The 26,968-nt window shown below is 38.2% G+C and overlaps 2 protein-coding genes and 2 non-coding genes across 5 annotated transcripts in view; 1 reads left to right on the top strand and 3 right to left on the bottom strand.

Moving 5' to 3' along the window:
* Nucleotides 1-11,068, top strand: part of USP50 (ubiquitin specific peptidase 50) — a 33,966-nt gene extending 22,898 nt beyond the window's left edge. Inside the window, exon 7 of the mRNA XM_028100271.2 lies at nt 10,840-11,068. Coding sequence (XP_027956072.1) covers nt 10,840-11,025 — 186 coding nt within the window. The 3' untranslated portion in view covers nt 11,026-11,068. The remainder of the gene's footprint in view (nt 1-10,839) is intronic.
* Nucleotides 2,726-2,827, bottom strand: LOC114206603 (U6 spliceosomal RNA). Its single transcript, XR_003608687.1, has one exon. It is a non-coding gene; the product is annotated as a U6 spliceosomal RNA (small nuclear RNA).
* On the bottom strand, nt 7,214-7,321 carry LOC114206609 (U6 spliceosomal RNA). The gene has a single exon (XR_003608689.1). It is a non-coding gene; the product is annotated as a U6 spliceosomal RNA (small nuclear RNA).
* Nucleotides 11,069-12,033: 965 nt separating the features above from the next.
* USP8 (ubiquitin specific peptidase 8) overlaps nt 12,034-26,968 on the bottom strand; it is a 71,089-nt gene continuing 56,154 nt past the window's right edge. Inside the window, exons 11-20 of one of the 2 annotated variants that reach the window (XM_028100091.2) lie at nt 24,708-25,292; nt 22,437-22,523; nt 20,743-20,820; nt 20,073-20,335; nt 18,015-18,227; nt 17,364-17,574; nt 15,904-16,140; nt 15,109-15,251; nt 13,016-13,148; nt 12,034-12,859 (exon numbers count right to left, since the gene is read on the bottom strand). In XM_028100091.2, the coding sequence (XP_027955892.1) occupies nt 12,674-12,859; nt 13,016-13,148; nt 15,109-15,251; nt 15,904-16,140; nt 17,364-17,574; nt 18,015-18,227; nt 20,073-20,335; nt 20,743-20,820; nt 22,437-22,523; nt 24,708-25,292 (2,136 nt within the window). In that variant the 3' untranslated portion in view covers nt 12,034-12,673. The remainder of the gene's footprint in view (nt 12,860-13,015; nt 13,149-15,108; nt 15,252-15,903; nt 16,141-17,363; nt 17,575-18,014; nt 18,228-20,072; nt 20,336-20,742; nt 20,821-22,436; nt 22,524-24,707; nt 25,293-26,968) is intronic. The other variant, XM_028100092.2, reaches the window with a different exon arrangement.

Genomic DNA, 26,968 nt, shown 5'->3' with positions numbered 1-26,968 from the left:
TTTATTATTTTTCTGACCAAAGTACAATGATTTTTAAATCTCCTTAAATAACAACAACAACAAAAAAGGTATTTAACAACATAAAACACAAACAGGAAATTAACCATTAGATGTTTTTACTTCATACCAATCTGACATTTAGTCTAGAAAATAAACAAAAACACTTTGAAGTGTTGCTAAAATGCTAACCAAATCATTTTATCATTTACATATCTTACCCTCAGAATTATGTCAGAATAAAGCTGACAGTTCTGCCAGGATCTGAATCCCCAGTGATCCCATCCCAATCCCTGGAAGCAAAGAAGATGCCCTGTCACACAACTTTATATAAGCTGTAATAAAACAAAACCTGTTTTCTTACCTTCCTGTAGGAAATGGTCAGCCTTTTAATAAATACTAAAACACTCATAAGAGGTTGTTTACCAAACACATTTTGCAAGAACCAGCTACACAAAAAGTTCCTTTGGAATTTGGTCTGCAAATTCACTTAACAGGTTGGAAATTTAAAACCTATAAGAAAATGAAGAAGTAGGGAACTCCTAATCCTAACCTGCTGCAATTATTAAAGGGATATACACACATACTAAAAAGTTTTGCTCACAGAAGGCACGAACTATAAAAGGGATATGCTTTTGGGCGCCTGGGTGGCTCAGTTGGTTAAGCGACTGCCTTCGGCTCAGGTCATGATCCTGGAGTCCCAGGATCGAGTCCCGCATCGGGCTCCCTGCTTGGCAGGGAGTCTGCTTCTCCCTCTGACCCTCTTCCCTCTCGTGCTCTCTATCTCTCATTCACTCTCTCTCAAATAAATAAATAAAATCTTTAAAAAAAAGGGATATGCTTTTTGAGTAAAAACAAAGAACTAACTGATATCCTTTTTTGTTTTTTATCTCTGTGTTAAGGGTCTCACTGATGCCCTCCACTCTTAAGGCCAGTGAGTATCTTTGAGATCATTACTTAAGTTCTCTCATCAGGCATATCACTTGTATCCATTTCACTTTGGTCTCTTTCTGTGGTTTGGTCCTGATCTTTCATTTGGGAGATGTTTCTCTGTCTCTTCATTTTGTCTCTCTGTGTCAGGGAATTTAATTCTGTGTTAGGGAAGTCTGTGTTTAATTTAATTCTGTGTTAGGGAAGTCAGCTACTTCTCTTGTTCTTAATGGAAATAGTTCTATGAAGAAGAGGTCCTGTAGTGCCTCGCAGCACAGTGTTCCGTCCCCCAGGACCTGGCGCATCAGGGAGTGTGTCCTATGTCTGTTGTGTGTGCTCTGCTGTGGAATCATGGCCTCTCCTTCCTTTAGTCCAGTAGTCTGCAGAGGCTCTCTTTGCCTGTTGTGGGCCCTGAGGTGTGTGGTGGTCTGCTTGCAAAAGGAGACCTGCCCCACCACTGCTGGAAGTGATTTCCCCCGAGACCTGCAGTTCAGGAGATGTGGTGCTAACAGGTTTGTACTGGTCTTTTGGGGGATGCAGGACTGACGTGAGCAGGCCTGGGAAGGACAGATCTGCCCAAGCGTGGGGGGTTGGGGCTTGATTCAAGCACACTAGGAGAGTTGGTGCTGTGCTCTGTCCTGCAGGCGGCCATTGTTTATGCGGGGGTGTGTGGGGGGGGGGGACACGGGGGAGGGAAACTGCGCCTGCCAGCTCCTCTCTTCCTGGAGCGGTCTCCCTGTGATCCCTGCCTCTCCAGGCCACACTCCGAGATGAGCAAATCCCTTGCCCTCCCGACTGCCCCAGGCCTTTTTCAAACTGCTGATTCTACACAGTATCTGCACAGGCTGTTTGTCCCGCTGTCTCTTTATAGAGGGCAGGGACTCTGCTTCCTAACGCTCTCCAGTCTCTGCCAGGGCCAAGCCTGATGCTTTTTAAAATTCCAGGCAAGCCCTGCAGATGTTAAGTACTCACAAAATTCAGCCCCTGTCACTATCAAAGGCAAATATTTCAGAGATTCGTCCTCCCCGTTTATGGGCTCCCCAGTGTGAAGGTCTGTTTTCTGCCCTTCTCAGTGCCATCTGCTTTGCTCCCAGACCGCATCTTCACCCTTCCTGCCTTCCATGTGGCCTCTTTCCTGTCTTGAGTTGTGGAGTTTGTCCTGGCAGTCTTCGGGTTGTTTGCTGGGTGATTTATGCTGATATGAGTGTTATCTAGATGGATTTGTGGGATGAGGCCAACTTAGGGTCCTTCTAACTCCACCATTTCCCCAGCCCTCTGGGTATTAATTTTGTATCCTGTAACTTTACTGGATTCATTTAGTAGTTTTTTGGTGGAGTCATTAGGATGGTCTATGTATAGTATCATGTCATCTGCAAATAGTGACAGTTTAACTTCTTTACCAATACGGATGCCTCTTTTCTTTCTTCTTCTTGTCTGCTTGCTATGGCTAGGACTTCCAGTATTATGTTGAATAAAAGTGAGAGTGGGCATCCTTGTCTTGTTCCTGATTTTAGAGGAAAAGTTCTGTTTTTCACCATTGAATGTTAGCTATGGATTTGTCATATATGGCCTTTATTATATTGAGGTATGTTCCTTCTAAACCCACTTTATTGAGACTTTAAAATGAATGGATGTTGTACTTTGCCAAATGCTTTTTCTGCATCTATGGAGGTGATCCTGTGATTTTTATGCTTTGTTTTGTTGATGTAGTGTATCATGTTTATTGATTTGCAAATATTAAACCATCCTTGCATCTCCAGAATAAATTCCACTTGATTGTGGTGAATGATTTTTTTTTTTCAGTATACAAATTGCCACAAATTTGAATGTCATTCTGACGCAGGGGCCATGCTAATCTCTATCATTCCAATTTTAGTATATGTGCTGTTGAAGTGAGCATGGTGAATAATCCTTTAACGTGTAGTTGAAAGCAGTTTCATATTTTGTGGAGGATTGTTTAAAAAGATCTTATTTACTTATTTGAGAGAGAGAGAGCATGAGAGTGCAAGCAAGGACAAGTGTTGGAGGGGTTGGGGGAAGGGCAGAGGGAGAGGGAGAAGCAGGCTCCCCACTGAACAGGGAACCTGATGCAGGACTGGATCCCAGGCCCCCAGGTCATGACCTGAGCCGAAGGCAGATGCTTAACCAACTGAGCCACCGAGGCGCTATTTTTGTGGAGGATTTTTGCCTCTGTGTTTTTCAGGGATATTGGCCTATAGCATTTTTGTGGTGACTTTGGTTTTGGTATCAGGATGATCCTGGTTTCATAGAATAAATTTGGAAGCTTTCCTTCCTCTTCTATTTTTTTGGAATAGTTTGAGAAGAATGGGTATTACTTTCTTTAAATGTTGGGCAGAATTCCCCTGTGAAGCCATCTGGTCTGGGACTTTTATTTTTTGGTAGGTTTTTTTGTTTGTTTTTGGTTTTTTTGAAGATTTTATTTATTCATTTGAGCGAGAGCATGCGTGTAAGCACAAGCGGGGGCGGGGGAGGCAGAGGGAGAAGCAGACTCCTGCTGAGCAGGGAGCCAGATGCAGGGCCTGGAGATCACGACCTGAGCTGAAGGCAGATGTTCAACCAACTGAGCCACCCAGACGCCCCTTTGGTAGATTTTTGAACACCGGGTCACTTCTGTTACTAGAGATTTGTCTCTTCAGGTTTTCTATTTCCTCCTGATTCAATTTTGGAAGATTATGTTTCTAGGAATGTATCCATTTCTTCTAGGTTGTCTAATTTGTTGGCATATAATATTTTCTTATAACCCTTTGTGTTTCTGTCATGTTGGTTGGTACTCCTTTCGTTTCTCATTTTATTTATTTGGGTCCGTTCTTTTTTTTTTTTTTTTTCTTGACGAATCTGGCTAAGGGTTCATCAATTTTATCTTTTCAAGGAACCAGCTCTTGGTTTCATTAATTTTTTTCTATTTAAAAAATCTCTATACCTTTATTTCTGCTCTGATCTTTACTATTTTCTTCCTTCTACTAACCTTGGGCTTTATTTGTTGTTTTCTAGTTCCTTTAGGTGTAAAGTTAGGTTGTTTATTTGAGGTTTTTCTTGTTCCTTGAGGCAGGACTGTATTACTATAAATTTCCCTCTTAGAACTGCTTTTGCTGCATCCCAAAGATTTTGGACCATTTGTGTTTTCATGTATTTTTTCTTTATAACTTCTTTGATTGCTTCATTGACCTATTGGTTGTTTAGTATCATGTTTATTAGCCTCCCCATGTTTTGTGTTCTTTCCAGTTTTTTTCTTGTGATTGATTTCTATTTTTATACTGTTGTAGTCTGAAAAGATGCATGGTATGGTTTCAATCTTCTTAAATTTACTGCCTTTTTTTGTGGCCTATCATATGATCTATTCTGGAGAATATTCTGTATGTACTTGAAGGTGTATTCTGTTTTTGTTTTTTTTTAAAGATTTTATTTATTTGAGAGAGAGAGAATGAGAGAGAGACAGCACAAGAGGGAAGAGGGTCAGAGGGAGAAGTAGACTCCCTGCTGAGCAGGGAGCCCGATGTGGGACTCGATCCCGGGACTCCAGGATCATGACCTGAGCCGAAGGCAGTTGCTTAACCAACTGAGCCACCCAGGCACCCGGTGTATTCTGTTTTTATATGGTATGTTTGTATATATCTGTTATGTCCATCTCATCTAATGTTTCAAAGACATGGTTTCCTTATTGGTTTTTTTTTTTTCTTCCTGGATGATCTATCCATTGATGTAAGTGGGGTTTTAAGGTTCTCTACTATTATTGTATTATTATCAATTTATCTCTTTATGTCAATATTTGCTTTATATATTTAGATACTTCACTGTTGGGTGCATAGGTATTTACAATTGTTGTGTCCTCTTGTTGGATTGATCCCTTCACTGTTATCTGAAGTTGTGTGGGCCTGGAATATTCCAGCATGCTTTGCGCCTGTCACCTTGGCATAAATACTAGAGCTATTGTGAGTGCTTAACCGGGGGGGTTCCAGTGTGTACTGGCTTTGGCCGCCTCGGTGGGACAGCTGGGGCTGGTATGGGCTGGGCCTGGGGACAGGCCTGTTAGGGTGCCTGAAATGTGCACTGGTCTATGCTGTCAGGGTGGAAGGCAGCATAAATTGTGTCCATCAGCCCCTCCCACCCGGAGAGTGTTCTCGCAACAACCCTGCTGTTTGGCAGAGTTTTAGGGCTGGCTCTTTTACATGCTGGTTGCTCTCTTAAACTGCTGTTTTTGTTTTTGTTTTTCCTGTGTCCAAGGATAGGAATCTGTTCCTGGTCCCTCAATACTATCCCTCCCCATAGACCCTTCATTAATGGGTCTCCATTTCTCTTGCTGTTCTCTTTTGCTGTTCTTCTGTTGTGCAAAAACTGTTCAGTTGGCCCTCAGTTCTTCAGGAGGAGTTGCTTTATAATAGATGTAATTTGGTGTGTTCTGTGGAGAAAATGAATTCCGTCTTCCTACATCACCATCTTGGATCAGATCTTCCCTGGCTGAATTATTTTTTATTCTGTTTCTTTAAGGGTGAGGACTCAGTTTCCTATTTCCGTCTGGCTTTCCTAGCATTAAGTCCCACTGATTTTTGAAGCTCCCAAAGTGAATCCCCACTGGTTCTCAAAGCCAGATGTTAGGAACTCATCTTCCCAGGGCAGGTCCCCAGTGCTAGGGATGCCTGGTGTGGGGTCTGATCCTCTCCCTTCTCTGTGCTTGTGGTGTCCCTCCTGTTTGTGGTTAGTCCTGCCAGAGGTCGGTTGTCTCCATACCTCCTACCCTTTTTGATGTGGCCTTCTCTAGATTAACTGTGGTGGGTCTGTTCTTGTCTTCAGGTCATTTTCAGAGTTCATTGTATAGATGTAGCTGTTATCTTGTTGTGTCTGTGGGTCAAGGTGAGCTCAGGATCCTCCAATCCACCATCTTCTCTGACTCCCTTTAATGTTTGCTTTATATATCTGGTTGCTCCTCTACTGGGTACATAGATATTGACAATTGTTATGTCCTCTTGTTGGATTAATCTCTTATTAGGTAAAGCCCTTCCTTGTCTCTTTGTGTGATACAAGTATTGCCACGCCAGACTTTTTGTTTTCATTTACATGGAATATCTTTCTCCATCCCTTCACTTTAAGTAGTTTTTATTTTTTTAGATTTATTTATTATTTTTTTTTTTATTGAAGATTTTATTTGACAGAGAGCAACATAGCAAGAGAGGGAACACAAGCTGGGGGAGTGGGAGAGGGAGAAGCACGCTCCCCGCTGAGCAAGGAGCCCGATACGGGGCTCGATCCCAGGACCCTGGGACCATGACCTGAGCCGAAAGCAGATGCTTAAAGACTGAGCCACCCAGGCGCCCCTAGATTTTATTTTTAAGTAATCTCTACACCCAACATGGGGCTCAAACCTACAACCTTGAGATCAAGAGTCACACACTATACCGACTGAGCCAAGCACCCCATTCTGTGTCTTTAGGTCTGAGGTGAGACTCTTGTTAGGCAGCCTATAGATGGGGCTTATTTTTCATCCATTCAGTCATGCCGTCTTTTGATTGGATCATATAGTGCATTTACATTTGAACTGTCAATAGGTATGTACTTACTGCTATTTTTTTAATTGCTTTCTGATTGTTTTGTAGTTCCTCTCTATTCCTTTCTTCTTCTCTTGCTCTCTGACTTTATTCAGTGTTAGGCTTGGACTCCTTTATTTTTTGTGTATCCTAAGTTTTTGGTTTGTGGTTACCACGAGGTTCATATATAACATCCTATGTATATAGCAGTCTTTTTTTTTTTAAGATTTTATTTATTTGACAGAGACATAACAAGAGAGGGAACACAAGCAGGGAGAGGGAGAAGCAGGCTTCCCACTGAGCAGGGAGCCTGATGTGGGACTCGATCCCAGGACCCTGGGACCATGACCTGAGCCAAAGGCAGACGCTTAATGACAGCCACCCAGGCACCCCTGTATATAGCAGTCTATATTAAGTTGTGATGGTTAAGTTTGAACACATTCTAAAAGCACATTTTACTCCCCCCTCCAAGTTTTATGTATATCCATGTTCTATTTTACATCTTTCTTACATTCCTTGAGTAATTTTTGTAGATATAATTTATATCTAAATAGAATTTTTACTACTTTCGTGTTTTAACCTTTATTCTAGCTTAGTGACTGATCTACTACCTTTTCTGTGTGTTTGCTTTTTTACCTGTGAAAATTTTTCCTTTCATAATTTTCTTCTAGTTTATGGCCTTTTTTCACTTAAGTCTCTAACCTTGCTTGTAAGGCTGGTTTAGTGGGGAGGAACTCCTTTCACCTTTGTTTGGGGAAACTCTAATGAATTTGCCTGTCATCCTCATGCAGAGGCCATGCTAAACTTCTCTGTCATGCTGCAGTGTTTAATATATGCAGTGCCGAGGTGAGCACCTCATCTCCCTTTCACTTCTGAATGATAACCTTACTGGGTGGAGTATTCTTCACTGCAGGTTTTTTCCTTTCAGCATTTTGAGGATATCAGGACAATCCCTTCTGGCCTGCAAAGTTTCTGCAGAAATGTGGGTTTTCTTTCTGGTTGCTTTTAAGATTTTTCTCTTTGCTTTTGTTGTTCTGCAGTATTATTTTTATTTACCCTTGGTTTATTTCCCAAATTTGAAAACTCATGACTTTTGTTTCATTATCACTTTTAATATGGTCTTGCTCCTATAATATACTCTTTTCTTTTAGAACTTCTAAGCATAAACTGAATCTTCTTCAATTTTTTTTTTTTTAAAGATTTTATTTATTTGACAGAGAGAGAGAGAGCACAAGTAGGCAGAACAGCAGGGAGAGGGAGAGGAAGAAGCATGCTCTCTGCTGAGCAGGGAGCCTGATGTGGGGCTCGATCCCAGGACCCTGGGATCATACCTGAGCCAAAAGCAGGCGCTTAACCACCTGAGCCACCCAGGCGCCCCTGAATCTTCTTCAATTTTTCATCACTACTGTGTTCAGGATAATTTCCTTAGTTTCATTTTTATAGTTTATTCATTGTCTTGCCAATTCTATGTACTATTTAATTTCCACACCAACTTTTTTATACTGAATTTTTAAGTATTTTTCATTTCTGGAAGTTCTCGTTAGTTTTTTGTTAGCTTCCTCAAGTATCTATCACTTTATTATTTTATTTTTTTAAAGATTTCATTCATTTATTTGACAGCACAAGCAGGGGGAGCTGCAGGCTGAGGAAGAGGGAGAAGCAGGCTCCCCACTGAGCAGGGAGCCCGATGTGGGGCTCAATCCCAGGATCCCGGGATCATGACCTGAGCTGAAGGCAGCCACTTAACTGACTCAAGCCATCCAGGCACCCTTATCACTTTTTTTTTTTTAAGATTATTTATTTATTTGACAGAGAGAGACACAGCGAGAGAGAGAACAGAAGCAGGGGGAGTGGGAGAGGGAGAAGCAGGCTTCCCGCTGAGCAGGAAGACCCATGTTGGGCTCGATCCCAGGACCCTGGGATCATGACCTGAGCTGAAGGCAGACGCCCAACGACTGAGCCATCCAGGCGCCCCTATCAATCATGCTTTTTTTTGGAGTCTTTATTTGGTAAATCTATTATCTAAAGTCCTCGGGAGGGGTTGTTAATCATGCCATTTATTGCCTTCTGACTTTTACTCATGGGAGGTTGTTTCCATGTGTGTTCTGTAATTCCGAACTGTGAGCTGAACATCATTGCAGTTTTATATGTATGTATCCCATACAGCATGAATTAGGCACACCTATCTGGAAACAGAATGTAATTCTCTTTCCTTTTGCCAAATGTCACCCAAATAATTCTCAAAATAACCCCCAGAATAAATTCACAGGCTTCTGAGGCCATGTAGGTAGTGTAATTTTGAATCTCCAGTAAGTCTGTGGTAACAAATTCCCGGAATGACTTAGTCTCTGCACCAAGAGCATAAGCTAAGACAAGTACTAGTTTATTCTTTACTGAGGGTGAGTCTCTTTAAGAATCTTGGCTATGTGTATGGCTCTCAATCCAAAGCCTCGCCTTGCAGAAACCTAAGACTACCTCTTGTGCTTGTGGAACTGTTGAAATCCGGGCACCCTGGTTCCAGGGACCAGGAACTGTCTTTATGCCCAGGCAGTCATGGTATCAAACACATATCTGGCTATTCTTTTATTTCCTATTTTTGGTCCCTGGGGATTACACTCACTATAAAATCTTTTAGTATCAGCCATGCATTTCAAAGGGTGTTTACCAAGTTTATCCAGCTTTCCTTAGTTTTGTACCCAAGGCTTTCATGCAAATTGTCTGCCATTAACTGTTGAAATTTCATTCTAGAAAGATGCTTTAGCTTCTATTATGTCAAAAAAAATTTTTTTACATAAAGTTATCCAAACTAACACAATACTCCAGCTGTGATTAGTTTGATCCATTCAGAACAAGAATACTTCGTCTTCTGGATACTAACATATCCACCCAATGTCTTTTTCTCCAATTACATCATACTATCATGGGCACCATTTTATAAATGAGGAAGCTGAAGCATGTCAGCTTAAGGTCACAGGGCAAGGACCAGGACTAGAGCTTGGATCTTTTAAATGTCAGCTTTGAGATATTTTTGTAACATGTAACGTGAGAGGTAGGGAAAATGAAGGTCTAAGGGAACATTTAGTAAGTACCTCCTATGTGTTAGTTCTATAATATCAAAGATACCGGATAACTGCTGTATAAGATGTGTCTTATTACCCCATTTTCATAGATGGGGAAATTAAAGCTCAGAAAGTTAAAATAATTTCCTTAAGGTCATTGTGCAGTATTAGAACTGAATTCACAGTCAGAATTGACTATAAAAATCCATCTCCTGGGACGCCTGGGTGGCTCAGTCAGTTAAGCATCTGCCTTCAACTCAGATCATGATCCCAGGATCCTGGGATGGAGCCCAGCACTGGGTTCTCTGCTCAGGGGCGAGCCTGCTTCTCCCTCTCCCTGCCGCTACCTCCTGCTTGTCCTGACAAATAAATAAAACCTTAAAAAAAAAATCCATCTTCTTTCCTCTATACCAGGGGTCAGCAAACTTACTCTGTAAAAGGCCAGATAGTAAATATTTTAGGCTTCATGGGCTATATGGTCTCTTTTGCAACTATTCAGCTTTACTGTTGTGTTGTGAAAGCAGCCACTGAGAAACATAAAATGAATGAGCATGGCTGTGTTCCCATAAAACTTTATTTACTGAAATTTGAGTTTTATATAATTTTCACATCACAAAATATTTTTATTTTTCAACCATACAAAATATGAAATGCATTCTTAACTCCCAGGCCATGCAAAAACAGGCTGCATTTGGCCCAAGGGCAACTGGTTTGTTACCCCTGCTCTACACCGTCCATCTTCTGAGAAGTGGGGTTCTCCAGCATCTGTCTCAAACATTCCTTTACTGGGTTAGGAAAGACATAGGAAAAAGAGAATGGAACAGGTTCTTCTTTGGATGCTACATGACTAAGGGGGTTGTTGCTGCCCAAGCTCCTCAAATTGTGTTGCAGCAATATGCAGTTGTTTAAACGTCTTGTCCCAACGTTAACTGTCTTTTTTTCATGTCTCTCCTTAGCCTATCTTCAAAATTAAACTGTAAGCTCATTTAGGAAAGAGCACTCTTCTTATTTTATAATTTCCTTTAATCTTTATGTGTAGCAGGTGCTCAGTATTCAATGATATTCGATGCTGCCAAATACTATCCTATTTCGTTCACAGACTCTTTACATAGTCAATGGGCCCAATATATAAGCAGTTCAATGAATGAAAAATAATATAGCAGTTAGGCCATATGTAGGATTTAACAATATTACTACTTCCTTTTAACTTAGCGTAAGGGACAATTATGAAAAATATTCTTGGCCCTACCTTTTTTGTTCCAACAGAATTATTTGCATGTGAATACTAAGTCCGACATTCCTTCTTCCCCTAGAACCACTTCGGTGACCTGGATGGTGGCCACTACACTGCTTTCTGCAAGAACTCAGTGACCGAGGCCTGGTATAGCTTTGATGACACACGAGTCAGTGAGATTCCAGATACTTCAGTTCAAACTGCTACAGCCTATCTCCTGTTCTATAGCTGCCAGCCCTTTTCTATAAGAAAATGCAAGAGCTAGGAAAAATGCTATTTCCTGAAAATTGCAAAACAAGCAATCAGAAACTGGTACTTAAGTTTTGCTTTGTCATTAAACTCTTGTAACTTATTTGCATCACTGACATTTTTAAGTCTTTCTGGTATATTGTGTACCCTTTTATATAAGGCTCTACCAAAGAAGATAGGTCTGGGCCTACCAAAAAAGGCAGCATGAAAATAATGAAATTCTAATCAATGGGGGCCTTCAAAGCACTGCAAATTATGTATCAATTTCAGGCTTCAAAATTCAATGTTTATTAAGGTGAATTATCATAGAGTATCTCAATTACATATATCCACCAAATTATTTTCCAAAGATGCTTCATGGAGCTAAACCAAAGTAAGTTTTGTTCAAGTGGCTCTGTGACCTTAAGAATATGATTTAAAATATTTATCAATTTAGCCAAGAACTCTAATAAGTCTCTTAGACCAACTGCAGAACATGAAAGGTTGCCAACCTCACAATTCAAAACCCATCCTTTCATCCTCTCCCTGACAGTCCACCAATGGTGACATCTTTCAGAAGCACCTTTTACAATCTTATTTTTATATGGAGAGTTTTTATTTATTTCATCTATAGCACCTAAGTCCATGAGGTAATAATAAATTCTAAGCTCCTCTATCTCTTTGAATACATCATTTTGTAAAGGTGTGGTTCTTAATGCAGTTCACTTTGCAGTCATGTCTGATTCCTATCCCCTTCTATTTTAATTCTGACTCCCAACTCTGAGAATCCTATGCAGTTTTGGATCAAGTTGAAGGCAGAGTAAAGTCAGGTCCTAATGCAACAGGGTAAATGAACTAAATATTAAGTCAATATAGTAGGATAAAGTGTGTGTGTGTGTGTGTGTGTGTGTTTGTGTGTGTGTGTGTGTGTATATAAAATGGTTTGCTAATATAAAATTAAAGACAGAACACTTACAGGGTTTTAAATTATTTTTCTCATTAAGATTTTAATGTAGGTGTAAATGAAAATTCTCATTTTAAAAAATTAAAGAAAAATTTCCATTTATTTTTTTTTTAGAATAAAGATTTAGTGCACAAATACAGCCCAAAGCCAACAAAAAAATAGCTTTGCCCTGTCATTTCCCTAAGAAAGCACTGCAGTTACTCAGAATAGGCCAAAAGAAAAACAAACCTCTGAGTTCTAGGCTTCACAAAAGGACCACATATTATACTATGTACATTGATTTGATGTGCAAGTGTGCAATAAATATATACACATTCCTATCTGCTTTACATCATTTTAGAGTATTCATAGATCAAGCTGGGATTTAGAAATGTGAAAAGGCCATACATTGAAAAGGAAAATAAAGGATATAATGGTTTTTAGAATAGAATGCTATAGAATAATAATGCTTAGCTAGTTAATTACTTTAACTTTGGAGTAAACTATAAAGGTTTGGAAATAAATGGTACCTGTAAGGAGTGCTTACTGCGATACTTGTTAAATATTAGTCAGTTTTTCGATAATAGCACTGACCTAAAATATATGGTGATAGTAACACAGCTCCCACTGTCCTAGGATTCCTCTAGAGGGCCAGCTATAGCTATCCAGTATCTTTGTAAGTATGTCAAGAGTTGTGCTGCTCAGCCTCTTAAAAGATAACTAGCTTATAACCTACTTCTCCTTATGTGGCTACGTCAGTTGCTCGTGGTCCCAATGAAGTATAAAAGAGGATATAAGCTGCCGAAGACTTCACGGAAGAAACAGAGATATCAGAAACTTCATGATCATCGAATTTAAACCACCGCTGTCTTGCTGCATTTTTACAATAGGCAGTGTAGTGGCCTCCATCCAGCCCACCGTAGTGATTCTGTGCCAAACGAGATTGAAAATCAGTTCAAAATGAAATTATCAACATATTCAACATATTTTAAATAATTCAAAGCTTTATTTTCCTATATAGTAAGGAACCACTTGAAACTTTTTCTTTCTAAGCAAAATATGAAAATTAGTACAAGATACTTACTGAAACAGAAAACAAATTATATTTTTTCAAATTGTTCTTTGGACCAATAACATACTGTGCCAAGTCAAGGTTTTCTAACGGGAAGTCCACAGAGGTCTGTAATTTTTGTTTCCACCTGCCATCATAGGAAAAACTGCAGAGCAAAACATAACAGCAATTATACCAACAGACCAAAAATATCAGAAGGCCTCTAATTCATTCCTTAATATTCTAGATTTTAGCCAGGATCATAAACCATTTCAAACACACTCAGAATTTCAGTAGTGGAAGGACCTGTAAAGATGTTTGGCTTCATTTCCACCTTACAAACGAGAAAACTGAGGCACTGAGATATGAAATGACTTGCCCTAAGTCAAACAGCTAAGGGGTGTAGAGACAGAGTCCTACCTTGGTCCCTTGATCCCTAAGCTGGCTAGAACTGTTAGATGAGTCTACAAAGGTAATAAGCTGTGAAGTCCCATGTTGATAATGCTAGTCACCACACAAGTACAGAAGAAAGACTGAGGAGAGCTGCTCTATACATTTAAGACTGTACTGTTGGGGACACTGGAGCTGGAAACTATGCGCACACAGACCATGCAGATACCCCCTGCTTTTCAAAAGTTGGCGTGACACTGCTTCGTTTTAGGGAAGACATATTAGTAGCTGTTTTTGCTAACCAAAAGAAATCTGAAGAGGATTTCTGCTTTTAAGAAAAAAGGTGCAAAGTGAAAACAGCACGCGGCATCATGTTCTGCAGTAAAGCTGGAGGAGGCGGCAGGCACCCTGCCGAGTGGCCAGAGCGCTACCACCAAGGTCCTGCCCGGAATACTCAGCGTCAAGCTGCCACAGCTCTGAACTGTCTGTTGGCACCTGTGTTAGCAAGATGTGTCCTAAGGTATCAGAAAAGCCCAAGAGAAGGTTATTTTGGGGGTCTGGAAATGTTCAAAGATTTTCCCTATAAATTAATGGTAACTGCTTCTTTGCTTTTTACCATTTTGGCTTATGAAAGATTTCACAGGAATACTCTTTTTGCACAGCAGGAGAAAACTGCAATGGCATTCCACTGTCCTGACATACTCTGCTCCTTTAAACACCAAAATACTGGTATAATATTATATATGGTAATATAATATTATATATTATTATATTATTTCAGAGTTAATTTTCAAAAACTGAATTCTGAACCATTTATATTAAATATGTAATCATTTATAGAATGTTTATACCTCTACAATCCTCAAGAAAAAAAACTAAACAAGCTTCTGTTAGAAAATTTACATGAGGAATCTGAACACATCAATGTTGAAATTATAGTAACTGCCAAAGAATCTCCAATAATACAAAATGAAACAAATTAATATTCTTTGAAACAAATTATAGCTCTCAATAAAAAGATTAAACTTAAAAAACCAAAAGACCTGGGATATGTTTACAACGATCTGCTCTTATTTCTTCTATTATAGGGTCAGGTCCAGGGAAAAATCTGGACAAAAATGTCTGCACCCAACAATGGCATCCTTAACATCTTTAAGACTACATTTTAAAAACCTATATTTCAGGAGTGCCTGGGTGGCACAGTTGGTTAAGTGCCCGACTCTTCATTTCAGCTCAGGTCGTGATCTCAGGTCGTGAGGTCGAGCGCTGTGTTGGGCTCTGTGCTCAGCACAGAGTCTGTTTGAGACTCTCAACCTTCTCAGACTTTGCCTCTGCATGTGCATACTCACTCTAAAATAAATCTTTAAAAAACATTCTATATTTCATCTTCAGCACAGGATTCTTTTAGTTTACTGTTTGATAAATTTTATTGGCTAATCATTTCTGTTCTACTGTATAAATACATTTTCATTTGATGTTTTATAATGATGTAAAATTCTATATTTGAAATGCAATAATTTCATTTTTTTGAAGATGAAATTACATGAAAGAGTCATGTTATCATTTTGTTCTGTTATTGCAAACACTAAGTAAGGAGTCTCTCATTTCTGCCTTATTTCCCTGAGATAATCTTCCTTTGTAATGCATCTTTAGCAGGCAGTACAACAAAATGACTTATAAAATGAAGGACTTAGAATTCCTTCATCTACTATTGTAGAAAAATTTGTTTCCTGTACCGTTTCAGATGCACTAAAAGCACAGGTGGCAACTTCCAGATTTCTATCTTTTTTAAAGAATCCCGTCGAGTTCTGCAGTGACTACAGTAAAACCGATTGTTATCTGTGAGCTTCTCTTCTTTGGAAAATAATCTAAGGCAATCCTGGAGGCAAAAACAAGTAGTAGTTACTCATCAGTATCACTAGGCATCTACTCAAGAAGTTATTCTGCTGGGCATGAGGGATACAACAGTGAACTAGAAGAAGAGTCCACTCCTAAAGTTTATGACCTAGTGGGGCACCCAGAGGGGAGAGCCGACAGTAACAAGAGTGCAGTGTGTTGGTGAGCGCTGCCAGGGGCGGAGGGAAGCAGTCCTGCATGTCTGCGCTCTACCCAGTGCCTCTGGAAGTCTTGCTGGAAGAAAGGACATTCTCAAGGAAGCGAACACAAAGGTATCAACAAGCTAGCTAAATTACACTGTTGTGAGGAAAACAGGCTATTTGATCCCCAGGTAGAGCAAATTCTTATAAAAGTGAACCTAAGTTAAAATCACTATACAATTTTCAAACTTCAAAGTGCAAGCTTTAAAAAACATTTAATTCTGAAAGAATATTTAACAGGAAAATATCTTTTAAAAAGGAAAACTTTAAAAAAATCTTTAAATTTTTCTAATATACACAGATATAATTAAAACAAAATGTGGGAATTTTACCTATAAAACGTCATAGGGGTGAAGAGCAGAAGTTACTGAATAAAGTATATGTTTGTATGCATAAACAACTTTTATTCAACAAATCATTTTCCTTTGAGCTTACCTGTAATGTACATTTACTTGTAGAAGCTAAGGGTAGAGACAAGTACATGAAGGCCTCAAATGTCCTAGACTTTTTGTGACAGGTGAGGCACTGTACCGTGGATTTGAACTGACCCTGAAAAAGTGCAACAATAATAGATTCATTGAGCTGCTTGTGTTTCTGCCAAGCATGTTCTGCAGCTTTAAAGTCATCAAGGTGATCATTATTTTCTTCTTTATGTCTCTTCCGATTATCAGCCTGGAAATAAGATTAATATTAAAATTTATATTAATATCTCAAAGTCGAAATTCAAATATAAAATTGAAAGAATATATGGCATACACTTTGTAGATTTAGAAACACTTCTGCTTCCTTTCATGAAGGAGTTCTAATCTCATTAAGTACTACAAAAAAATTCTAGCCAAAAATCCTCCCCCCCAACCCTACTTTATCCGAAGGCTATGACTTATTTTAATTAATTTATTAAAGATTTTACTTAATTGAGAGAGAGAGAGTGTGAAAGACAGGGAGAGAGAATCTGAAGCAGCCCCTGCACTGAGCACAGAGCCCAGTGTGGGGCTCAATCCCACAACCACGAAATTGTGACCTGAGTCGAAACCAAGAGTCGAATGCTTAACCAACTGAGCCACCCAGGTGCCTCGTAGGACTTGTATTATTAAACAGAAATTAACAAAATACATTTTCTTAAGGGATGGAGATTAAGGAGTGCATTTGGCATGATGAGCACCGGGTGATGTATGGAAGTCACTAGATTGTATACCTGAAACTAATATTAACTGGAATTAAGAATTTAAATAAACATGTATTTTATTAACTTTATGTTGAAAATTTTGCTTTTGAAAAGAGGATATCTGGGAATTAGGGCTACAACTAGACAGAATTCGTTGTCCTAGGCTCATGGATGGATACACACATATACTTTATATATAGTCACATACACATACACACAAAATACGTATTTATACACGTGTGTGTGTGTGTGTGTATGTATGTTCAGTGGTAACAACAAAGGTTAACTAAGAGATACATGCCTCAGTAACTATTCACATGAATCCTCTGGTTACATGTGGTAATTCTTATTTTAGAAAAAAAATAAAAATGATATATACAAAATATATAAATAATAAGATGTTCAGGTGGTCTACAGCTAATCTTGTATAAAATTTGTGTTTAAATTTACTTTCACATACATGTGGTCACAGTTATCTCTAACAACTATTTCAATATTTAAAATTTCTCACAATACAACCTACCATTTTAGTAAGCAAATATAAATTATGTATTTCTTTTAAAATATTAGACCTATCAGATATGTTTTATAGTTCCCTGCCTAGTACAAAGTCACTAGCTTTGAAAACTAGCAATGAATAATCACCAACTATAATTTTAAATTGCTATAAAAATTACAGTGTTGAGCACCCTAAAGAGCCTTTACAACTTAGAAAAATCAAATTTCTTACTTTATTTAGATCTTCATGGAGACCATCCATTAGGAACAGAAGCAGTTCTTGTGAATCCTGCTGGCTATATCCTGCAAACTGGTCATTGATCTTCCCAATGGTGATTTTGAAGTCTTTGGGGCTGATATACCTATACTGTCCCGTCCACAGGGCTTTCATAATTATGCCGAATTCTTCAGCCACTTCACCTTTATGCCCCAACAAATTTGACCTTTGCAAATAAAGTTATGAAAAAACCAAGTTTTTGAAAGTCAAGGTACAGTGGGTTGGTTCTTGAGGTCAATATTAAATTCTTCACATACTGTAACCCAACAGTAAAGTATTTATTTATTCACAGGTTTATTACCAAATCCTCATCTGAATCTTACTTTGATTATACCCTGCCAACTTGCTTCTTTTGGGCTGCGAACCCTGCACCACCTCTTCCTCCTCCTCCTCAACAGGCTCTAGCTGATGACTGAGGTTCTGCCCTCTTGCACTGCTCCTCTCCTGTCTGTCCTTTACCAGAGAAGGCTTTTCTCAAATTTCTCTTGAGAATAAAGATATTTTTTTCCCCCTTCCTCATGTGACTTCTCTGGAGCTGGGTGGTAAGGAAGTGTGGTTAGATCAACCTTTTAATACTATATTGTAACAAGTATGAAATTTCTTTACCTGTTAATATCATCCTGGTAACAGTTTCGGTTGAAATAATCAGCCAAATGTGGAGCATTACATAGGCACTGCAGTATTGAGTTCATATAACAAGTATTTCCTAAATTACGAAGTCCAGTGAGAGCTGGTCCAGATCCTCCAAAAACAGGATTGAGGTTCCGAATCTGAGAAGCAGAAAGCCTAGTGATCTCAGCTTTAGGGTAGCATGTGGGCCTGAGGAAGAAAAAATGTACACCATGTCTTAAAATGCATAGCATCTAAAATTAAGGTTCATACTACAAATGGTAGCAAACTCCAGTACTGGTACCAGAGGACACAGTAATCTTGTAAATAGTTAATAAGTCATAAGGTACTGGGTTTTACAAGACATTTATTATCTAGGTAACTCCGGTTATATTCTGTGACCCTCCCAAGAAACAAGTATTTTTTTTTTTTTTAAATAAGATTTTATTTTTTTTGACAGAGTGAAAGAGGGAACACAAGCAGGGGGAGTGGAAGAGGGAGAACAGGCTTCCTGCAGAGCAGGGAGCCCAACACGGGGCTCGATCCCAGGGCCCTGGGATCATGACCTGAGCCAAAGGCAGACGCTTAATGACTGAGCCACCCAGGCGCCCCGTAACAAGTATCTTTAACCTCTTATTTGGGTCTATGGTTCTTACACCTTGAGATAGATTCCCTGGCTTCTCATGAACAGGTAGTCTTCTGGTAGAGAAGGCTCTTTCAAATTCCTTTAAATAATCCTAGGAAGTTTAGCATTACCAAATGTTGAGCTCAACCAGAATGCCAAAGAATAAAAAGCTTATTATGTGGAATAGATATCAAAAGAGGCAGGGATTATTTGGGTACTATTACCTGAAACACAGAGGTGTGCTGACAAATGTGGTAGCCACTGGCCACAGGTAGCTAATTAAATTTTAAATTAAAAATGCAGCTCCTTAGTTACATTTGCTACAATTCTAAATAACCATTACCATACTGAACAGCACTGGACTAGAGAATGTCTTTAAGACTTCTGTTACTTAGTGTATTTGACTTATATGCAGAGCTTCTAGAACTGCTATATAGCATTAAGAAAAATCTTAACTGATATTTCTTTTATTATTGATCCTAAGCACACTTCCACCCCTGAAAGGAATATTAAGAACAGATTAAACTGTTTCAATCAGCTTTTCTTTACATGTGCTCTGGTGTATGCATTCATGTACTCCTCTGTTGAACACATATAAAAATACATAAACTGCATGTGTGATTGTTTTCAAAAACTTCAAGTCTTCAAATTAAACTTTAATAAGAATGATGATTCAAGAAGGAATTAAATCTTACCAGTTTTAATAGTTAGCCCTAATATAAACCCATTTATTTGTACTTCCATCTATACCCCTCCCCCTAAAAGTAAAGATTAGAAGTGATAAGTAGATTTGACAATTATCTCCTCATAATCCTATCAATCATTAAGTCAGGAGCATTGGAGGGATCACACCAGGAATACATCTAAATGAGATGCTGGTTTGGGAAAAATAATTGAACCTACTGATCATTCACTACTTGTGAATAGCAGAAATGCAATGAAGAAAAACAGAGCAGAGTAAGGATTAGGAGCTGATACACACAATACCTATTATTTTAATACTATTTAAGTTTGCTTCCACAGTACAGGTGAAGTTAAAAAAAAAAAAGTTTGGAATTTGAGAGCTGCAACAAGATAAACTCAACAATCCTATAGATTATGGTCCTTAAAGAGAAATTTAGGAACCATGGAGATTTATGAAAAACTTCTAGGTAGTCTATACCATGCTACCCTAAAATATAATAATGTATATTCTTTTATATCTACATTAACACTTATTATAATAATCTTCCCTGATATATTTAAGTTAGCACTTGGGATAAAAACCAAGGAATTTAATCCATTCATTTTTTTCTGTGCTAAATAACAATGGCTGATACAGCCATCCTCAGAAATTTCTGACTCCCTGGTATTAATAAACTTGTATGTTTAGAGTAGAAGTTTTCAAATATAACAGATTTTTCTAGTTTTAAGAGTTAGAATAAACTTACTTGTTTTCCCGATTAACTGTTGGAGTTACTGTTGGCTTCCTCTTCTCTTCCTCTTGAATGGCCTGGGTTATATCTGGGGAGGAGTAGGAGCGCTTCAGTTTGGACGGTTCCCTATCCCGCTCAGCAGGAATCTGTGGCTTGGCTTTATGAGTTGGAGGGGTGGAAGGAGGTGCAGATGAAGGAGCCATTTCCGGTGGATACATATGAACAGTGTTGGTGGGTGAATGATAATAACGAAAAGTTCCAGTAATTGGGTCAAGAAACTTAGATGGAAAAGAAACAAAAAAACAAAACAGGTCAAAAACAATGACCATTACAAACAAAAAAAGTCACTCAGAAGTATTCCACTGCTAAATTTACTTTTGGATTAAAATAATTTGATAAGATGGTAATAATCACTTCTATAATAAAACTTCCAAAGAACTTTAGGTATTAAATAAACTGTTTCTAAATGACAATGCCAGAAATGCTCATATATTGTAGCCAGAATCTCAGAATAAATATATTGAGAAATCTAACCCCGCTGTAATTAGGGAAATGAGCTATGTCCTCAATAATGAAGAAACAGAACGCATTAGAAAAGTTCTAGAAAAAAACAAAACAAAAAAAGGCTTTTTAAATAAGGACACATGACCATGTTATTTATTTATGTGCTAATTTTGAGTTTTACCTTGGCCCAGCCTGAAGGCAGTCCTGGTACGATCCTCCCCATTTCTTCACTTCGTGCTCTTGTCAAAGGCTCTCGAGCCTGGTTAAAAAAAAAAAAGAAAAAATCAATTAAATTGTGCCATATATAGACTTAAGCTACCTGTCCAAAAAACCAAAGAGCCTTGTGTTGGTTGCCCTTAATATTTTTAAAATCAAATTTAAAAATGAAAACCATACGTGGTCTCAAAGTCCAAATATTTCCAGCAAGGGTAAGAGAAATGTATGTATGCACAAGCCCATTATGATGGTGGTTTTTAAAGTTTCCTTAAAAAAACAAAAACACAAAGACAATTTCACTGCTAGGTATCAATCCAAAAGAAATGAAAACCTATTTCCACACAAAGATTTGTATGCAAATGTTCACAGCAGCATTATTCATAATAGCCCAAAAGAAGTGGAAGCAATCCAAATATCCATTAACTGGTGAATGAATAATGTGGTATATCCGCATAAGGGAATACTATTCAGCAAATACAAAGGAATAAACTACTGATACACATTACAATATGGATGAATCTCAAAAAATTATACTAAAGACAAATGCAAAAGACCATATATATATATGTAAACACACACACACACACACAGACACACACACAGACACACACACACCACTACATTTAAATGATATGCCCAGAAGAGACCTAGCTATGGAGACAGAGTAGATCATGGTTGCCTGTGGCTTTAGGATAAAAACAAGGAGTGAATATAATTGGGCACTATGATGAAAATTTTCTAAAACTGGACTGAGTTAATAGTTGTTTCACAACTCTGAACTGAAATCACTGAACTGTAAACTAAAAATGGGTGGATTTTATGGTATGCAAATTATACCTCAATAAAACTCAAATAAAAACAAAGACAAAGATGTCTTATAAGATCTAAATATTTCAAAAATTGTGATGAAGTACACATAAAACAAAATTTGTCATCTTAACCATTTTTAAATATATAGCTTAGTGATACTAAGCATATTTGCAGTGTTGTGCAACCAATTTCAAGAAATCTCTTCATCTTGCAAAACTGAAACTCTGCACCCATTTTAAACAACTCTCCACTTCCCCCATCCACCTGGCAACCACCCTATATAAATGGAATCACACAGTATTTGTCTCTTTGTGACTGGCTAATTTCACTTGCAAAATGTTCTGAAGATTCATCTACATTGTAGCATGTGTCACAAATTTCCTTCCTTTTTAAAAAGGCTGAATAATACACCATTATATGTATATACCACATTTATTTATTTATTCATCTGTGGATGGATATTTGGGTTGCTTCCATCTTTTGGCTCTTAGGCTATTGTGAATAATAGTGCTATGAACACAGGTGTGTAAATATCTCTTCCAGATCCTTTCAATTTTTTGGGGTATATACCTAGAAGTAGAATTGCTGGATCACGTAGTAAGGCCTAGGTATTTTCTAATTTCATATAATGAGTAGAATATACTATTGTACTTTAAACAGGAAGAAAAACATCTACTTCTTTTAGCATATAAATGGCTCAGTCATGTAAAAACAAACAAAAACACAGCTATGGAAGATAGCAAAGATTTCCTCAGAAAGCAGATCTTAAGATGAAGGATGACGACATGGTAAAGACATCCACGTAGTTGTAATCCATGTGTTTTCCCTACCCAATGAACTACTACTTACTTTATTTCTTTCAGTGTCTTCTGTATTCTCTCTAAAAGTTCCAGTCTTTAGAATTCCACTTTCTGGTTGTCCTTTAATCTTAACAAGCTGTAAAATTATTAAAATTTCAGAAGTGAAAGAAAACTTTAACTGTCCTCCAATATAAACTTGCCTGTCAATCACTAGCTAATACAAGTAAATCCATCAGACTGAAAATATAAAAGGAGGAAAAAAAAAGGAACCTCTGAAAAGTTTATTCAGTTTTATTGTCAAAGTAGATATTTTTAATTAAAGGTGATAGAGCCCATGTGGGATTTCCTAACACTAAAGGTAAAGAAGAAAAGAAACTGATGAATCAATGGTGTTGGGAGAGGGAAGTGTGCCAATCGCTGTGGACAGATTCATGATACATGGCTAAGTATAAGTTGCTGGTCATCGGAGTATATTCACCATGACCTCCTCTGAACAGTCCTTTCATTGTAATCTCACATGATCTGGTTGCCTTCAAAGTGGTCATGTTCTCCCAAAATGAACATATTGAAGAGAATGAAGAGATTATGGGATGTTCGTAAAGAACAATATTCAAAAGTACAAAATCCATTTTAAATCCTCTTAAAATCTATCATAGGTTCCTTTAAAAATCCACTTTAATTTTATAGTTTATTTAAAAAATAACTACAGTAAAGTAAAAACTAAGTATTTGTGACAATTTTAATAAAATTCCAGAATAAATTACATATTTTGCCTACTTTTAAAAGAGCATACAATATGTAATATATATATATATTAACTTTTTTTCAATGTGTTACATATTATAAGAAACATCAAAGACTAATGTGATAATCTCAAGGCTAGATTTGTAGGGCTATTTAGATTTGTATTTGGCACCTATATTAAAAGACCCCAGAAACATGAATGCTTTCAGTTCTTATGACTGTCTGCCTCTAAGTGAAGCAAGATAGAAAGGAAGTGGCTTTGGAATCTTACTGCATATGGGCTCTTAGGCAAACCTCCAAGCTTTAACTTTATTTGTAAACTGAATACTTCATGGACTTATCATTAGAAGGATAAGATAATGTAGGAAAAATACTTGGTGTGTAATTGCTACTCAATGAATAATATTTAAATTGTAATAGCTCAACAATTCCGAGTCTCCCATGAATAAAGTGAGAGCATTTTAGTACAATGGCTTCATTTCTCTAACTTTAGGTGTTTAGAAGGCTTTTGTAGGAGATATACATATATATAAGTATATATTTTTTTTGAGAGCAAGCACAAATGTGAGTGGGGTGGGGTAGGGGCTGAAGGAGAGGGAGAGAGAGAATCTCATGCAGGCTCCATGCCCAGCACAGAGCCCAATGTGGGACTGAATCTCATCACCCAGAGATCATGACCTGAGCCGAAACCAAGAGTTGGACTCTCAACCGACTGAGCCACCCAGGTGCCCTGAGAGCTTTATTTTTGATAGTTAAGGTTACTAGGTAAATGTTCCCTGGGTAAGTGTGCCATTAATATGAATTGTTAATTTTGGTCTAAGCCTGAACTGCTGTTTCAGAAGTTATAAAGGTTGACCCTCTGTAAAGATGGTATTTTGCCTTCTATCCGAAGTCATTTTCACACTACCAAAAATGTATTTCCATTTACATGTATGTAAAAAGGGCTGTAACTGTTCCTGCTATTATAAGAACTTATTTGTTCAAAAGGGAAAGGCACTGTTAATTGTATAAAACAGGAAGAAAAAATAAAAAGCACATATGACATCATTTGGTTAAAGAAGAATAACAATAAAAATTGATTCCCAGAATTTTGGGGAGTAGCCAAGGGCAGAAAAAGGCAACGTTAATGGGATTATTGCCACTATTATTGATTAGATGAAGCAACAAACAAAATGACATAGACATGACCACAAAAATCACTATACACAAAGAGAAATGTTGGGCCATTTAGATGTCACTGAGTTTGGACATATCCTAAGCAGATACAAGCTCTATCATATACATACTTGGCACCTAACTCCTCCACACTGATCATACATCCCATATAAAAATGAAGAATGTGGGTTAGTTATCTCAATTGCTAAAAATATATTGCATTTCATAGACAAAAAAGCAATCCCATTCCCAGTCAACCAAAGGAGAGTAGGCAAGCAAATGTAGATGTATCAGTACAAATCTATCACCCACTAGAAAATTACTTGAAAGGTCTGTCCTATTTATGGAATGCCCCTGGTGTCTTTTTATCTAATGATTTATTTCACTTACTTGGCAGTTTGTACTGTTTGTTTCTGCTTACCTTGCCTGAATTTGAATCTCCTGCCACAGAGGCATGGGGCACATCTCCCACTGCCTTCTTCTGCGGTTCTGGGGTGGGACACCTCTTGCCCCTATCTTCTGCAGATTTCTTGGCATCGGTAGTTTCATGTTCACTTTTACTTTGTCTTTTTACTCCTGTTATTTCTCTGCCTCTCTTTGCTGAAGTTTCTTTATCTTCTTTCTTGGCCTGTTCACTTTCTCTCTTTTCCATTTCTTCTTTTGCGTTCTGTTGCTTTTCTGTGATTTCATTTTCTTCAGCTTCTTGTTTCTTTCTGGCTTTTTGTTCTTGTTCCTCTCTCCTCAGTTTCTCTTTCTGTTCTTCTTGCTGCCTTTCTCGAAGTTCTTTTTCTTGTCTGTTTTTCTCCATTAGAAGAGCGGTTTCTGCATGAATACGAGCTTTTTCTTCATCTGTTAACATGGCAGTTGCAGGGGGAAATACTGGCTTTGTGGAACGATCAGGAACAACTTTTCCATCCTGAGGAGACTGTTGCTCGTGATCTTTATTTTCAGATTTTATCCTATGATCTTCAGGCAATTTGACTGCTGGTTTTTTAGTACGATCAATCTATATCAACAAAAACAGGGCAAAACATATTTTTGTCAAAATCCAGGAATGTAACCTCAGTTCTTGAAATCAAGTTGTTGTAAAAGAACCATCACTTTGTGGAGACAACATGTGCCAGAGCATCTATTTGTGTCTGTCAAGATTTCTCATAAGGCACTTGGCACTTGGCACTTACTTCCTCTTGATTCCATACTTTCAATATACCATGATATGTTTTGTATTTGGAAGACTTCATCTAAAACATAAAACCTAGACCTGGCCATACCTAAATTTAAGTTCCATTTCCACATATCCAACTGCCTACTCAGTATCTCCATGTCAGTGTCTCACATATATACCACAAACCTAACATGGCCAAAATTGATCACACAATATTCCCCCTACAAACATGGTCCTTATCTCATGGATGTAACCACTATTCAAACAGTAGCTTACACAGAAAACTGAGTTTCATGTGTCTTCCCCGTACCCTTATGCAGTCTGATGATTTTCTTTCTCCATCTGTCCCTTTCCACTAGCACCAACCAAGTCCACGCCAACATCCTCCCTACACTGTTTCTAACTAGTTGCCCCATCTCTTTTCTTGCTTCCCTTCTAATCTCTTTCCACACTGTCACCAGAGTAATCATTTTAAAACAAATATGACCATGTTCCTCATGTATGTAAAACCCTATTTTATTTATTTATTTATTTATTTTTTAAGATTTTATTTATTTATTTGAGAGAGAGAGAATGAGAGATAGCACAAGAGGGAAGAGGGTCAGAGAGAGAAGCAGACTCCCCGCTGAGCAGGGAGCCCGATGTGGGACTCAATCCCGGGACTCCAGGATCATGACCTGAGCTGAAGGCAGTCGCTGAACCAACTGAGCCACCCAGGCACCCAACCCTATTTTATTTTTTAGAAAGATTTTATTTATTTGACGAGTAGGAGAGACAGCGAGAGAAGGAGAGGGAGAGAGCACAGCAGGGGGAGCAGCAGAGGGAGAGGGAGAAGCAGGCTCTCCGCTGAGCAGGGAGCCCAATGTGGGACTCAATTCCAGGACTCTGGGATTATGACCTGAGTCGAAGGCAGACGCTTAACCGACTGAGCCACCTAGGGGCCTCTAAAACCCTATTTTAAATAGCTACTCACTCTACTTAGATGACATCTAAAATCCTTACCATGCCTGTATGGCCCTGTGTGGCCTCATAGTCCCACCTCTATCTCTCTAATCTTATCTCAGACTAATCTACACACCAGGCATACCATGTTCCCACCCCCAACCCTGCCTTTTTAATTCCTCAAAGATGCCATGCTTCTTCCCAATTCAGGCTTTTTTACCAGCTGTTCATCTAGATAATGCCTACTACGACTTTAGGTTGTGGCTTAAATATTTCTCCCTTAGGAAAGACTTCCTAAAACCCCAAAACAGCCAAGCTCCCTAATGTATGCTGTCCGAATCCTCTATTCTTTCCCTTCATAGTACTTATTGGGATCCTGATTAAATAACTATAAGTCACGCGTTTAAAATCTTTCTTCCCTCCTAGAATATAAGCTCCAGAAGGGTAAAGACTGTGCCTGACACACAGTAAATTAATATGTTGCTGAGGAAATGAGCAAAATATTCCACAACTTTCCTAACAGATAAATTACTGAATTAATGAGTTAAATGTTGATTACCTCAATTTAATAGCAT

The sequence above is a fragment of the Eumetopias jubatus genome, unplaced genomic scaffold, assembly GCF_037043125.1.
Source record: "Eumetopias jubatus isolate StellerSeaLion01/CBP00866 unplaced genomic scaffold, mEumJub1_p1.0 scaffold_7, whole genome shotgun sequence".
Taxonomy (NCBI): Eukaryota; Metazoa; Chordata; class Mammalia; order Carnivora; family Otariidae; genus Eumetopias; species Eumetopias jubatus.
Note: the sequence above shows the minus strand (reverse complement) of the source record. Positions and strands in the feature narration are given on the sequence as shown.